Source organism: Oryctolagus cuniculus, chromosome 4 (assembly GCF_964237555.1).
Source record: "Oryctolagus cuniculus chromosome 4, mOryCun1.1, whole genome shotgun sequence".
NCBI classification, from domain to species: domain Eukaryota; kingdom Metazoa; phylum Chordata; class Mammalia; order Lagomorpha; family Leporidae; genus Oryctolagus; species Oryctolagus cuniculus.
Window position 1 is genome coordinate 85,310,039 of NC_091435.1, and position 14,601 is coordinate 85,324,639.

Genomic DNA, 14,601 nt, shown 5'->3' on the forward strand with positions numbered 1-14,601 from the left:
GGCTGCATGTGCTCTCTCCTGGCCCTGTTAAGGACTAAGATTCCTGTTCTACCCTTCGATGCCTCAGGGGCAGATTTGATAACCACACAGCTTCAGAGCAAAGCTGATGGGAGAGACACTATAGCGCAGAACACATGAAGTGTGGGGTTGTGTTTGTCAATCTCTCTAGTTTTTTTCCAGGCTGGAGTTGTTTCTAAACTGGATTTATACACTTCAGGTCTCTCTCATTGATGGCGAAATCAGAAAAGTCAGCTGTATATGAAAACAGGTTCTACGTGTGAAAACCGAAATATTTAGAAAAGAAAGAGTGCTGCTTAGCCAATATGACTGTGGTTGGTGATACTTACAGTTCCAAGGGAAAATGCATTGATACCTGCTTGAGTGAGGGCCAACTGGAATGGAAGCATACCAGACAGAGCAAGAACAGCTACAGTAAAGCTTCATTATTCACTTAGATTCCAGTTATTTACTTGGGCTGTAATTATGGCACCTCTTATTCTTATTATAGAGAAAGATTTATAGTATAAATGAGTTTGCCAGGGCCAGGTTTAACCGCTTAAAAGAATACGTTGTTCGAGAGCCTTTAACGCATCAGTTTTATGAAAGCAAGTGCTTATGCAAACGCTGAATTCAGACACACAACGAGTATTTGCTAAGTTTCTGCTTTTTCACTGGCTATTTAAGATTCAGATTTCCCACTATTTCACTGACATTCTTGTTTAACCAGACTGGCTCAGTAAATTTACTCTAGTCAGTAAATACACTAGTGGAAAAGTCTAGCCAGTTGGGGAAAGAGGTTTCCTAAACGGCCACAGTTCTGATAACCAACAGATCACATCCTCTCCTCAGAAGAAAGGGAGCCAATGAGCAGGGCAGGAGCAGGTGGGCGGGGGCGGGGGGGCGCCGAGGGGGAAGGGCTGGCATTTGCACCTCTTGCTGCTCTGATGCAAGCAAAGGCTGGCGGCGCAGAGGCAGACGTGTGGGCAAGTCTGCCTCAGGTGCCCCGCAGCAGGCACGATTCTCACCAGCACACAAGTCTGCAAGAATCCACTGTGTGTTCTTTCCCCAAAAAGATGTATGTATTTGAACAGCAGAGTGACACAGAGACCTCTCTGGTTCATTCCCCAAATGTCCACAACAGCCTAACGCTGGGCCAGCCTGAAGCCAGGAACCAGGAACTCCATCTGGGTCTCCTACATAGAGGGCAGGGACCCCAACACTTGGGCCATCATCAGTTGCCTTCCCAAGTGCATTAGCAGGGAGTTGGATCAGAAGTGGAGTTGCTGGGCCTTGAACCGGCACTCCAATACTGGATGCCAGCATGCTAAGTGGCAGCTTCCTCCACTATGCCATGAGGCCAGCCCCAAGCCTATTTTCTTATGAGAGAGGACGATGGTACCCATCCTTTAGGTCTCAGTTTCCACATGTTTAACTGTACAGGAAAACAGAGCCTCCCAGGCCCTTCATTAAAAGTTCTGAAATCTGGGGCCGGCACTGTGGTATAGCAGGTAAAGGCCAGCATTCCATATGGGCACCTTTTTGAGTTCTGGCTGCTCCATTTCGAGTCCAGCTCCCTGCTAATGCACCTGGGAAAGCAGCAGAAGATGGCCCAAGTGCTTGGGCCCCTGTACCCATGTGGGAGACCCAGAGGTTCCTGGTTCCTGGCTTCAGATCATCCCAGCTCTGGCTGTTGTGGCCATTTGAGGAGGGAACCAGCAGATGGAAGACCTTGCTCTCTCTCTCTCTGCCTCTCCTTCTTTCTCTGTGTAACTCTGCCTTTCAAATAAATAAATACATCTTAAAAGAAATAAAGAACGTTCTGAAGTCTTACAGGGCACATGACAAACTGTGAAGGCCCAGAGAAGCCGGCCAAGGACAGGGACTCACAGGCTGCGGGCTTGGAAGGGCTTCAGAGACTCCCTGCTCCTGCGCCTGTCGCTCCTGCTGGTGAGGCAGCTGAAGCCCCAGAGACTAGTGAAACCAGAATCCCGATTTCCGGGCTCCCAGTCCAGTTCATTGACCACCTGGAGGTGACTGTGTTCTTTTAGAAGCTGTTCGTATGGCCAAATGACTCATCTCGAAACTACGCACTAGACAATAACGTCTCAGATGAAATGCTGGTTGCTCACCATGTCAGCAATTTCTCTGATCACAGCAATTGATCATGACTTGGGGGGACACACAACCTTTGTTTGCCACACCACCGTGTGCTCCTCCTCTTCCATGGCACGCCACACAGCGTCATTTTGTCTTGCATACCTTGCCTTGCTCAGCACATAGGGAGCCTCAGAACGACAGAGGTCACGCCTCTCTTTTTCCTTTATTCCCATGCTGTCTGCTTTTGGAGGTGTCAAATGAACCCGAGACATTCAGAAGCCACTGGAAGAAGTCCTGGTCCTTTCACGTGCGGCCGAGGCCAGGGGTGGCTCTTTGGCCTGGTGGACAACCCCCTCCTGTGGCTGGGTAGGGGTCCCCGCAGCTGCCACCTCACGCAAGTGCCTGCAAAGCAGTCCCACACCCTGCCTCTCAGCGAGCCTGCAGTTGCAAATAAGACAGGCAGGGTCACAAAACAGAGTCACAGAAAAGTTAAGGAAGTGGTCTTGGGCTGCAACACCCAGCCACCTGAATCCAGATCAAACCTCTGGCTACACCACAGCAAGCCCAGGACCAGAGCAGGTGGCAGCCCAACCTGCAAGCCAGTTGCAGGGTATTTGAAAAATTTAAACCCAGCCACCAGGGTGGGATTCTTGGGGTTTCCCCCAAGCTGGAACCTCCATCCAAATTTATCGGCCCTGCGAGATCCCTCACCGACTTATTCCCACTTCTTATTGAACCCATCTGTGACCCCTGGTTTTAAGGCCCCCTCCCTGAAAAACGCCCCTGATTCCCTCTCAAATCAGAACTCATCTCTGTGCTGGTGCCCTTTGTTTAAACTTGGGTCTTGGCACTCAGCACACGCAGCCAGGGATGAGTCACATTTGTGTGTTTGTCTATCTTCCTGGCTTCACAGGGAGCTCTGTGCGCAAGAGGCGGTGTCGCAATCAGCGCGGGCTCCCTCGCACCTGCTGCGGCCTTGCCGCGCACTTAGTAGGCGCTCAGGATCCTCAGATGCGAGCTGCCTGCGGGCTTCGGGGACCCCCAGGTCCTTGTTTCGAGTGCGACTTTGCGGGCCCGCCCCTGCCTGCCCACCGCTGCCCCGGCCTGGCCCCGCGCCCGGCAGTGCTCAGCGCGCCGCCAGGGCCTCCGGTGCCCTGCCACTGGCCCCGGCCCAGTTTCCCCGGCTTCTAAATGCGGCCCGGAGCTACCGGGGGAACTGGAAAAACACTGGCAGGCGGCCCCACCCCCGGGCTCGGCGGGGCCGGGCGGCCGCGTTTCTGCGGCTTGGGCCTGCTGCTTGGGAGGCGCTGGGGCCCGGGGCGGGGAAGCGCGGGCGGCGGCCTGCCTGTCAGCGGGCGCGGGCGCGGGCTCGTGTGTCAGCCGCTCCCTCCCCCGCGCCCGCCGCCGCCCGCGCGCCCGCCCGCCCGCCCGCCGGGCCTCCAGGCCTCCCGCCGCCGCCGCGCCCGCTCCCCCCGCGGCCTGGCAGGCTGCCGGCTGCACAGGCGGGGGTTCGCGCCGTTCTCACGACCTCTCAGGTTGCCTGAGCTCATCTGGGAGCTATTCATTTCCTGCCAGAAAGCAGCCGGGCCTGCTAAGCAAGCCACCTTGGCCGCGGGGCCGCCGGGGCCGGCCCGGCGTGGCCGCCCCGGCCCGCTCCCAACCCTGGCCGCGGGCCCCGGCGGCCTCCCCGGAGCCCCCGAGCCGCCCCGGCGGGCGCGCGGCGGGGGCAGCTCGGCCGCCCATCTGGTAGCACTTAGGAGCCCGGGAGGAAGCTAGCAGCGGGCTGTTACCGGCCACGGGGTGTGGGAAAAGTTAACTGACTTTAATGACAGGTTTCCCGGGACGGTGGTGACGATGAGGAGGTCCAGTGAAACCTCTGGGTCGCTCCCCGGTCCACAAACACGTGGGGTGGGGTGGGGGCCAAGCCTCTCCGAGTCGCGCCTGTGCACAGTTTGCAGAAGGCTCGAGTCTGGACCGCACAGAGCTCTGCCCCAGCCCCCCAGTTGGGCGTCTTTCCCGCTCCGGATGCTGCCTGAGACGACCGGGAGCCTGGGGGGTGGGGGAGCGGGCGCGAGGGGGTTCTCCGACGAGGGGCTGAGGCGCGCGGCCTCCGAGGCCCGCGGGCTGCATCCGGACCCGGAGCTTGGAGCTCTGCCTTATCTCTCCGAGCGATCAGCACTGCTGGGGGCCGGGGAGAGGGGCTGCCGGGTGTGCCCAGAGGCTGTATAATTAGACCAGGCCCGAGGGACCTCCTGGGAGACACGATGGATGTCTCCTCTGAAGCTTGGCCTCTTCCCCAGCTCCCTAGGCCAGCCAGCCAGGGGGCAGGAGGTACGGTCTCAGAAACAGATCCAGCCCTTGTATGGAATGGAAACGGCCCAGGGATGGGGAAATGACTTATCCAAGGTGACACAAGGTGACTTTAGTGGCACAGCCGGGGCAGAACCAGAAGATCCGACTCCACCCTCCTTCCCGTTCCACAGAGAAATAGAGGCTGTGTCTACTGGGCCCTGCCCAAATTGCAGGGGGGAAAGAAGAGGTTTTCAACCCCCTGTTTATTTTCGAAAGAACCAATGCTGACTTATTTTCCTTGCATTTATTAGCCCTTCCCAGGCAGATACTGGGTGTGCTTTTTGGGGTATCGATGCAAATGCACTTTTTCAGTGGCTGCCCTTCGCATAAGGAAAGACAAAGTTAACTGAGTCGATATCGAGATGGCACAGGGTTTTTCTTCTTTTTCCTGTGAATTTTAAAGGACATCACTGTGAAGGAGTTGTGCAAAAATGAGACCATGCCATCTATTTTTTCTATCAGGACAGAACACCCAGAGGACAGGCGTCCACGGAGCATTTGGGTTTGGGATGGGTCCCTGAATGGAGCGATTGTTATGATGTTTGTGTTTAAATGAGAGGGAAAAGGTGGAAAAGTGATATGATAAAGAAGGGTGTGTGTGTGTGTGTGTTTGGCGGAGGGAGTGTTGGACACCTTTCATGTACACAAAATCAGGCGAGTGGCAGCCAACTGCAAAAAAAAGTGGCTTTCAGACCTCTACCTCTAGGGCCCAAGCTGGGGCCCAAGGTGTCTGGGGGGAGGGGGGAGCGGACTGCCGCTGTGTGCCCGATGGTTCCTGCGACAGAGCCGCCCGACGCTTGTTCTGCGCGCCGGCCTGTGGGAAAGGCCAGCGCCGGGCGGAGGAGAGGGGAAAGCTTTTGAAACAAGACAGAAAATCGTTGGCTTTATCTTTGTTAGGGAAGCTTCAAAGATTGATCTCTCCCGCCTCATCCTCCTCCCAGAAGCCGCTCTCCGAGAAGGGGGCGGAGGGGGTTGGGAGGGAGGTGAGAGAGGCCGGCGGGTGGGGGAGGAGGGCGCGCCCGCCAGAGCCGCAGCGCAGGCTGATGTGTCTGGTCTCGCAGGACTCGTGGTTCTCATTTCCCCAACACCTGGATGCAGTCAAACACCTGGCCAAATCTGACAAAATCTGACAAGCCTTTGTGATGGGATTTGGAAGAAATTCCCTGCAGATCCTGGCACAGTTTAAAGCTGTCCGCTTTGAGTTAGGACTTGTTAAGGAGGGTTATGTGAGCTGAAACCCGAGACAGCCCTTTTGCTTCTATCTGGAGCCCACATCTTGCCTGGAAATGGGGCATGACCAAGCGCAGGGGTCGCTTGCTGTTTGTATTAAAAGGGGAAGATGGCCTGTGCGCCTGCCAGCACAGCCCCCACATGCTTTCTCTATTAGAGCCCAGCACAGACTTATCAGAAACACATGTGTGGCGTTAATCATCTGGGCTGGGGTTCCACTTGGGAGTCTAACTAGCTGTCCCTTGGCAGAAGGAATCTGTTGACCTTTCCAGCTTGCTTGAAGAGGGGGCAGAGCAGCATTGGACGCGTGTGCGTGCTGGAGCTAGGGCATGTCTGGCTGCACCTCGGGACAGGCTGATTAGGGGAGACCCCCAGCACTGGAAGGCAGGCGGCTCCAGGAGGAGGGCTGCCCTGTGGGTGTGGGCGAGCTGCTCCCAGGACAAGGCAGGGGCCGACCTCCCAGGGGCTGCGGCCAGTTCAGCATTGCCTCCATGACAGTCCTGAAAATGCAGTCCTGTCCAACCTTCTCAGGAGCTCACAGGATGAGGGCTGTATGGCTCAGCCCACTGCCAACTCTGAAACCTCCGAAATCTTGCAGGAGGTTCGCACCCAAATTTATTAAGGAAGCCGAATCAAAGGAGAGCTTGTAAATTAAGTGGGATTTGGTCTTTGTAGTTGATGTGGTGTGGGTGAAAAGGCTGGGTGGATTTTTAAAAATGCTGTTCTTTTAATAACAATAGAGCCAATTCCTGAATTCCCAGATTACATGTAACTCAAATTCCGTGAGCCTTTTTACATATTCTGAAATAATCAGTCCCCACACATAAACACCTTCACTCTTTTTCTTTTATTATATTTTCTCAAACTTCCCCAAAGGAAGATATTTTAAGAGCAGTTTCAAACATCTTTGGCATCACATAAAAAAGAAATCTCGTGTAAAAAACGAAATGTCATCTTTACTTTTATAATACAAAGGCGCAATCCAATATGAACATATAAAATATATACAAATATAGTGCATGGTCAGTCACTTAATACAGCTCTTCTACAAAAAAGTAACTTTTAGAAATTAAAAAAAAACCAACAAGGTAACCACTGAAATCAATCACAGAAAAGTTCTCTTCACTCCCAGTATCCAAGTTCCTGTTTAATGTCCGGAGGGTGGAGAAGCGGGTAGGGCAGTCTGGGTGGAGAGGTGTCCAGAACCCCTCAGTTCCGCCACGGCCTCCACATGGAGTCGGCCGTGAGCGAGGGCCCGCTGGAAGGGGACACGGCGTTGGGACCTACCGAGGTCCCGTTGTTGCTGGTGTACACGGGGATGACCGGGCCGCTGTGTGCGAAGGCCCCGTTGGGGATGAGGAAGGCAAACTGGCCGTCGGGAGCAGGCACCACCTGGAAGCCGCCGAACACCTTAGCCGCCTCTCCAGCCTGGCTGCCCAGCTTGCAGGGGGCGCCGCCGGGAGGGGGCGCCGCGCCCCCGGGGATGGGCACGAGCGGCGGCGGCGCGAACGGCGCGTGCTGGGGGCCGCCGGGGCCAGGCGGGGGCGGCGGCGGCGCCTGCAAGGCGGGGTGCGGCTGCCCGGGATAGGTCATGGCGTTGATCTGGGTCATGCAGTTGGCCAGGTGGCCGAGCAACCGGGTGCGCACCTCGGTGTTAACGCCCTCGCACGTGGACAGGAAGCGGGTCACCTCGTTCATGCACTCGCTGAAGCCGGCGCGGTATTTCCCCAGTACGCTCGGATCTGTGCTCAGCGCGGCTGTAGGCCAGAAGGAGGCAGACGGGTCACCGAACGGCCCTGGCCCCGGGGCCATTGCCTCCCGCCCTGGGAGGTCCCTGCGGCGCGCCTCCCCGACCACGCGCCCGCCGGACCGCCTGCGGCTGGGGCGCGGGGAGGGGCGGAGGGGGTTGGCTCTAGGGGAACCAGCCGCCACCACCACCGCCACCGCCACACCAGCGTGGCAATCCGAGCCGAGACACCGCCTTCCCATTCCCTGTCGCTCCATTTAAACTGCTCTCAGGCCCAGCCCCGCGCGCGCTGTGACCTTGGGACTCGGCCCCCACCCTCAATCCACCAACCGCGCCGGTTTCCCCTTCTGGAGCGGGGGAGGAGAGCAGTGCGCTAAACCAGATGACCCCCCCCCCCACTCCACCCCCAGGCTGCACACAGCTCCAAACCGCCACGGCTCCCAGTCCTTTAGCCCCAGCCCGCTTCCCCCGCAGCCAAGCCGCCCGCCACCCTCGCGGCTACCACCTCTCTCCCTCCCTTTCCGGAACAGTAACAACTTGGAGTTGCGGCTATAAATAAGACCCAGACCGTGGGAACGCGAGCGTGAGCCAAGGCAGTAAAATGTAGCTCAATGCCGCTCACAACCGCGGGCGGAAGTCTGGAAGGAATCACCGCCGGGTGCGAGGGCCGCCCGCCGAGGGGGACGCGCGAGCCGCCCTCACCGCGCCCTCACCGGTCATCTGCGCGCGCTGCAGGTTCCGGAGGTGCTTCACGGTCATCTCCAGGATATCGGCCTTCTCCAGCTTGGAATGCCGCGAGCTCTGCACAACAGAGGGCAAGGCAGGGCAGTGAGACCCCCGCCGCCCCCCGTCAGCTGCCTCGGATCGCTGGGGCCCTCCCGCCCCCCGCCTCCCCGGCCGTGGACCCCGGCGAGAAAGCAGCATTGCCGGGCTAGGCTAGGATCCTCGCCTCGCAGGCAAGGGGGATTTCATTCCCGGAGGCTCCGAAACAGTACTTCGCACTTCTTAATAAATAATAATAATAATAATAATAAAAGCAGCAGGATTCTCCCCCACTTACATCTTTCTTAAGAGCATCCAAAATCAGAGTTTTCAGCTGGCTCAGGCTTTCATTTATTCTCGCTCTTCGTCTTTTCTCCATGATTGGCTTTGAAGACTGCAAAGAAATCAGACAGAACTCTGAGTTCCCCTGGGATCTGCCGCTTCACCCCGGGGTTTCCGGAGGGAAAGGAGCCCCCACCCCCGACCTGGTTCCTGGGGCTAGAGATACAGGCACTGCGCTTACCTTCCTGTGCTCAGAGGCTGTCTTTGGTTTATCCGGTGTCGTGTTGACACTGGCTGGGGTAGCAGCCACCGGGGACGAGGAATTTTTCTCCATTATATCAGCTGGCATTTTCCTTCCTTTTTTTTTAATCCCTAGAGAATTTTTATTTTTGGAGACCTTCGCCCAAAAATAATATTTTAATGTCCCTTTTTTCTTGAGACTTTCACAAAACTACTGAGCAAGTGCCGAGGGTTTATTATTCTATTTTGCAGCTACTGGGTGATCGGTAGCGCTATTCCAGGACCAAGGAGAGAGGTAGACGGGGGATTCCGCTGTTATCAGCACCAGCTCCGGATCCTGTGTGATCCCCAGGCCCTGGCGGCCTCTATATATATCTGGGACTGCACGCGAACGGCTCGTGTGAAACTTCCCAAACTTTCTTTCCCACAGTAACTTTCAGCCAATGGGAGGAGGAGACACGCGGCACCGCTCGTGGACCGCGCCCCCCCATTGGCCGCCAGGCACAAGGTCTGGCGGCCAATGGCGCGCGCCTGAGCCCAGGGCACCGGAGGCTACAACGTCAATCAAAGGAATTTTAACCCTTTGCTACTCTCCCCTCTGGGCTTTGCTTTCGAGAGGATTTTTCCGCTTTAGTTTTAGACTAGTTTCTTTCTTTAAGGGGCCAATGTCTTTGCTCTTTGTTCTCTTTTCTATGTGTCACAGAACTGCTTTGACTGTAATAAGAAGTTCATTGGAAATATATTTTCAGAAAGGTATAGACCAAAGAAAAAAAGAGAGACATGATCAGTGATTAAAAGCGGCATAAGCGTGCAAGGGTGTGAATTACCCAAACATCTAAGTGATTTCCCTCCGAGCTTCTGTATACTGAGGAGAGTGAAAAGTAGATAATGCAGAAAAATAACCCCACCCACCCCCAAATTCCTTTTTGCATGCACCAGAAGGAAAAATAAAATTACCTTGCACTTCTCATTTGCAGGCTTCTCAGGGCAAGGTGGTTCTTGGACGCCCCCCACCTTCACCACCCCGTCCCTCTTTCCTTCTGTTGGTGTTGGGGGCCCTGGACCCCCACGCTGCCCCAGGAAACAATCAGAAAAATTTCCAACTGGGTAGAAAGGAAATGGAATCGCCAATGACAAACGAACAAGGGGCGCTTTGATGGCAACGCCGCTCCGGGACGCGCGCGCGCTCCTCCGCACCCTCTCCCTTTCCGCCCGCGGGCCCTCGGCGCGGCGGCACCTCGAGGCAGGCGGGCGGCGAGGCTGCCTCTCCCCTCGCGGGCCCTTTAAGAGCTGCACCAGCCGAGCTGCAGTTTGACATCAGCCGGCCGGCGAGGGCGCGCCTGGAGCCGGAGCACGTGCCAGGATGTTTTATTGCCGCCGCGGCTGCGGCCGGGCCGGGAGGATGTGTGTGTGCGTGCGTGTGTGAGTGTGTGTGCGCGCGCCCCGGGGGCAGGGAGGCGGGAGGCGGCGGCGGGCGGCCGGGAGCGGGGGCCGGTTCCTGGTCCCCGGGAGAAGCCAAGAAGGTAAATAGCAGCTGCTGTGCTCGAGCCTGGGAAAACCCCGCCCCCTGCGCCTGGCCCGGGCTCATTGGCGCGCGCTGCGTGTGGGGTGTGTGTGTGTCCGGGGCCCCCTCCCCGGGCCCCGCCGGGCCAGGAATCCGAGGGGGCGGCGGGCGGAGAGCCCAGCCCCGGCGCTTACCCTCCCCCGCCCCTCCCCCGGCCAAGGTCAGCCCTTCCGGGCGGGGAGCGCACGCCCTAGGGTGGAGAGCGGGGCATGGTTCCAGCCCTCCCCCACCCTGCTTTTCGGGCTCGGGGCTTTAACTTGGCCCCAGACTTCCCTCGCCGCAGCCCCGGGGTGGGGGCGGGGGGGCACCTGGCTCGTTCCTCGCCCCCGCCCGCCCGCCCTCTCCCGCGGGGCCCCCGGCGCCCGCCGCGGTCACGAGATGCCTGACCGCAGTGAGGAAGCGGCCGGGTCAGCCTCCTGCCTCCGCTCGGCGGCTGCGGTTAGGGCGGCTTCGTGCGGCCCGCCCCTTCCCCGGGTCCCGGGCGGCTGGGCAGCTCCCCCTCTCCGCGCCCGGGAGGCCGCCGGCGGGCGGCCGGGAAGAGGAGGGCGGCGCGGGCGGCTGCGTGCTGCCGGCTGGCCGGGCCGCGCGCCGGGAGGAGCCGCCGCCGCCGCCGCCGGGTGCCACGTGGCGGGCGCCGGGCCGGGAGCGCCAGGGCTCTGGCGGCGGCCTCCCTGGGGGATTTGCCGCGCGGGCAGGGCGGGCGGCGCGCACGGCCCCGGCAGGCCGGCCGCCGCCTCCGGAGTCTGCCTGGCCGGCCGGGTCGCCGGCCCCGTGTCCCCACCCCACCGCCGTCAGGAGCTCGGCCTGCGGCTCGGGGCGGCCTGGGAGCCCAGCGCCTCCTCTGATGTCGCCCCCCCTCGCCCCCTCCCCCGCCCTTCGCGCGTCCGGGAGGCCTGGCACACACTTCTCTGACACTTCATTCCTTCCTTCCCCCCGAGCTCCCCGCGGAGATAAGGTTGTCAATGATTCCCCCAGATCCGCCCCTGGTGCGGCTAGGCGGCTCCTGACTCCACTGACCTTGGGCGAGCCCCTCGCGTTCAGTAGGGAGCGCGCGCTCAGTGCCAGACACTGTGCTAAGCCCTGGATTACCACGACAAGGGAGGCAGTGCCAGTGTGCACGGAGGTGGCTGTGAGCGGCGGAGGCGGGCACACCCTGAGGTTCTGCTCCCTGACCCTGCGGGCTTGCCTGCATTCCCCCTTTTGGGGCTTGCAGGACAGACCACACCTGTAGGGACAGCCGCAAGGCTGGAGCTGGTCTGCAAGGCGCGGGGCCGAGCGAGGGGGTGTTACAGGAAAGAGTCAGAGGGTATGGCCCGCAGGAAGCTCCCAACCCCGGGACAGATAAGGCTTGTGAGTTCAGCTGACATTTGTGGATTTCCCTGTGGAGTCCTCTGAGAGGCCCCAGTCCTGCAGACACGGTTTCGTTTCTAGATGGAGGCAGAATGCTGTGGCTGTTTGAGAGTTAAATTACTTGTAAATTAGAGCACCTTGGAAAACTTCCTGGAGGAGGTGGCCTATCCCTTGAAAAACAGGGAGGCCTGCCTGCCACATTGGAAATGTGCTGTGTCATGGGGCTGAGGAGGAGACCAGCACCTCTCAGGCCTTACTCAGGGACTGTGGCCTGCAGCCCAGTGTGTGGACACCGTGCTCCAAGACCCTTAAACGCCTTGCCAGGGGGCTGTAGCTTTAGACAGTGGGGAGCCAGGAAATGTGCTCCAGGCAAAGAGGCGGCAGGGTGCCTGCCCTTGAGGAAGACGGCTCTGGCAAGAGTGTGCAGGAACACTGAGGCCAGACCAGAAGGTTCCATGGTGGCAGGTGTAGACGGCCACTCCCTGGGAAGCACCTGGCTAGCCGGCTCCAGCTGACCTGGGCATTGCCTGTACCCCGCCCAGGGGGTCCCCCATGCTGCAGTGTTCCCCGTCGCCCCCCTCCACCTGGCGGCTGACTAAGGCATCCTTGTGGCTCTGGCTCTACTTAATCTTCTAAGCCTCATTTCCACCTTGCAGGAGAGCCCTCAAGTCTGCAGCCAAACGCTTACCTCATTGCAGGCTGGGTTTGCTCATTCCTGCCCCTTGCACTGCTCTCTGGGACTTTTTGTGTTTTCTGAACACACTGCAGAGTGGGCTATGCCCTATCATGTTCTGAAGAAATGATGAACGATGCCTCCTTTGTTGACCAGCAACTTGGGCCCATAGGGCAGGACTTTTCTGTTTTACTGTGAACAGATGGAGAAGTGGTGATGACAGAGTATTGTCTGTTGCTTTTGCAAAAAGTGGGGTTTTCCTGTGTGTCTGAACTCCGCCTGGCAAGCGGCGGTGAGCCTGGGAAGCTGGCTGCCCTGCCTCCCGTCAACTCTGCAAGCTTCTTAAAATGCTTCTACGCAGCGGCTGACTTTTTAAAAAACTGCACAAGTACACTGACCCAGATTCTTCCAAGGAGATGAACCCTTCCCAGGGAAGCAGGTTAACCCTTTGCAGCCCCTGCCCCCACCCCAGCCTTTCGAAACCCCTGCTTCCTCCACCAAGCTCCGCGCAGACTTGGGCAGCTGTCCACTGTTGGGCCCTGGCTGACCAGTCCCTCGTGCCACCCTGTCCCTTCCAGTCCAAGAGCCTTTTCCGTCTGATTCTGTTGTCCCTCCGAGAGTTGACACCCAGAGCGTGAGTGGAGAATGGGATCGGCCAAGTTAGGTTCTCACGACAGGGCCGGCGGTAGCCGCACGCTCGGTTAACCAACAGCTCACTTATTGCCACTTTAGGAGTGAGTAGATAGGTGGAAGGCACACGTCACCCAGACACTCACACGTGCGTTTTTAGATACAGGGACAGAGGTCTCAAGTACCAAAACTCAACCATGAGCTTGTGTGGGAGCAAAACATAAATAATCAAATCAAATCTATGCTCTCTCTGTCCCCTGTTTCATAACCATTCAAGGAGCAAGTTTCTTGCAAATGTGCTCATAGAAGATCTGCGGTGTCCTCGTCCTGAGCCGAGAAAGCAGGGCCAAGTTGGCACCGTGTCCACCCCTTGCGAAGGGCAGTGAGCTCCCTCAGCCAACAGATGACTTTTGGATCTTGGGGGTGCAGAAATCCCTTTCCAGCCATCCTCTTGGCTCTCCCAAGGCAGCAGGAAGGAGTCCCAGCTCTGTTCCTCAGTGGTATCAGCAGCACACAATGAACCCTCCCCTATAGGCAGCAACCAGCGGCTCCTGGGTTCACCTCCTCCCAGTGCTCCCCACCCCCACTGCCTGCAGTGGAGGGTGGTTTCTAGCTCTGATTGCGTCACCTGTTAGCTTTAAAGCCATAAAACAAATAACTGCATGGCTAGTGAGACTCGCCTTTGCCCCCTAGGTATCAGAATGGTCTGTGGGTTTGTTTTAAAGCTACAGAAAGGACAGAGCAAGAACCAAAGAAGAAAAAAGGTATTTTGCCGGAGGATGCAAAGCTTTTTTTTTTTTTTTTCTCCCTTTCCTCCGCTTGACTGACTTTCTCACACTCAGATTCCCTGCAGCCTGCCAGAGACGTGGTAGCTGCCTTGCCAACAGCTATCCTGGGAGGGCTATTGAAAGAGCCTGGAGTAAGTACACACAGGGCGGGTTCTCTCCTCCCCCCAGGACCTGCTCCGCACCTGTACCGGGAGCCGTCCCACACGTATCACCTGATCGCAGCCCTTTCAGAGACCTTGAGAAAAATAAAGCCCAGGAGAGGAGAGACGTGCACGCGGTCTCGCCAGGGCTGCAGCCAGGTTCTTGCAGTCTGAGCCCAAGCAGCAGCACATTCCAGGCGGGCTGTGCATGCGTGTCTGCCAGCGCCTGCGCGTGCCGGGTGGGGGCACCGGCAAGGGGCGGGAAGCTGGAGAGCACCTTCATAATGACTGCCTGGCTGCCTCCTTCCGGCCGCGGGCGTCGGCCTGACTGGTAGTTTTATGGCCTTTTAATAGATCGCCCTCGTGGACTTTCTGGATGAGTCCCTCTGCGCTCATCTCAGCGTTTATAACCAAGGGGTTCTTGCGCGAGCCCCCGGGGAGCCTCTCAAGACCCCTGCTGTGGAATTCCAAGCTGTGCCTGGATGCGCATATTTAACAGGATTTTAATAAACACTTTTCACGTGAATGAACAGATGCATCATTTTTTTTTTCCCTGAGCAGAGGGGCCACAGCTCACAGCAGAATTGCAAAGCTTTTTGTGACCAAAAAAGGTTAAGGAAAGCTGACCCAGGCAACCTCCTCTTACTGCTGGGTATTCTAAGCCCCAGAGAGGGGAAGAGCCTTGCGCCAGGGCCCACAGCACCACAAGGCTGGGGTGCGGGGGTGGGGGAGGCAGAAGCCAGCTT

The 14,601-nt window shown here is 58.0% G+C and overlaps 1 protein-coding gene and 1 long non-coding RNA gene across 2 annotated transcripts; one reads left to right on the forward strand and one right to left on the reverse strand.

Moving 5' to 3' along the window:
• Positions 1-6,507: 6,507 nt before the first annotated feature.
• Positions 6,508-9,093, reverse strand: HES1 (hes family bHLH transcription factor 1). The gene is made up of 4 exons (XM_002716517.5): positions 8,712-9,093; positions 8,487-8,582; positions 8,140-8,227; positions 6,508-7,436 (listed from the first exon to the last, which is right to left on the reverse strand). The coding sequence occupies exons 1-4, from the start codon at positions 8,817-8,819 to the stop codon at positions 6,889-6,891; spliced, it is 840 nt and encodes a 279-aa protein (XP_002716563.1). The 5' UTR covers positions 8,820-9,093; the 3' UTR covers positions 6,508-6,888.
• Positions 9,094-10,106: 1,013 nt separating this feature from the next.
• On the forward strand, positions 10,107-14,385 carry LOC103350485 (uncharacterized). Its single transcript, XR_518490.4, has 4 exons — positions 10,107-10,233; positions 13,621-13,691; positions 13,770-13,846; positions 14,210-14,385. It is a non-coding gene; the product is annotated as an uncharacterized lncRNA (long non-coding RNA).
• Positions 14,386-14,601: the final 216 nt, after the last annotated feature.

What these genes read in the sequence shown, in the direction of transcription:
- HES1 (XM_002716517.5), bottom strand. Translation starts at nt 8,819, where the DNA reads ATGCCAGCTGATATAATGGAGAAAAATTCCTCGTCCCCGGTGGCTGCT. An exon ending in CAGCCTCTGAGCACAGGAAG is followed by an intron (nt 8,583 to 8,711) that starts GTAAGCGCAGTG and finishes ATTTCTTTGCAG; the next exon opens with TCTTCAAAGCCAATCATGGA. An exon ending in GCAGCGCGCGCAGATGACCG is followed by an intron (nt 7,437 to 8,139) that starts GTGAGGGCGCGG and finishes TCTGGCCTACAG; the next exon opens with CCGCGCTGAGCACAGATCCG.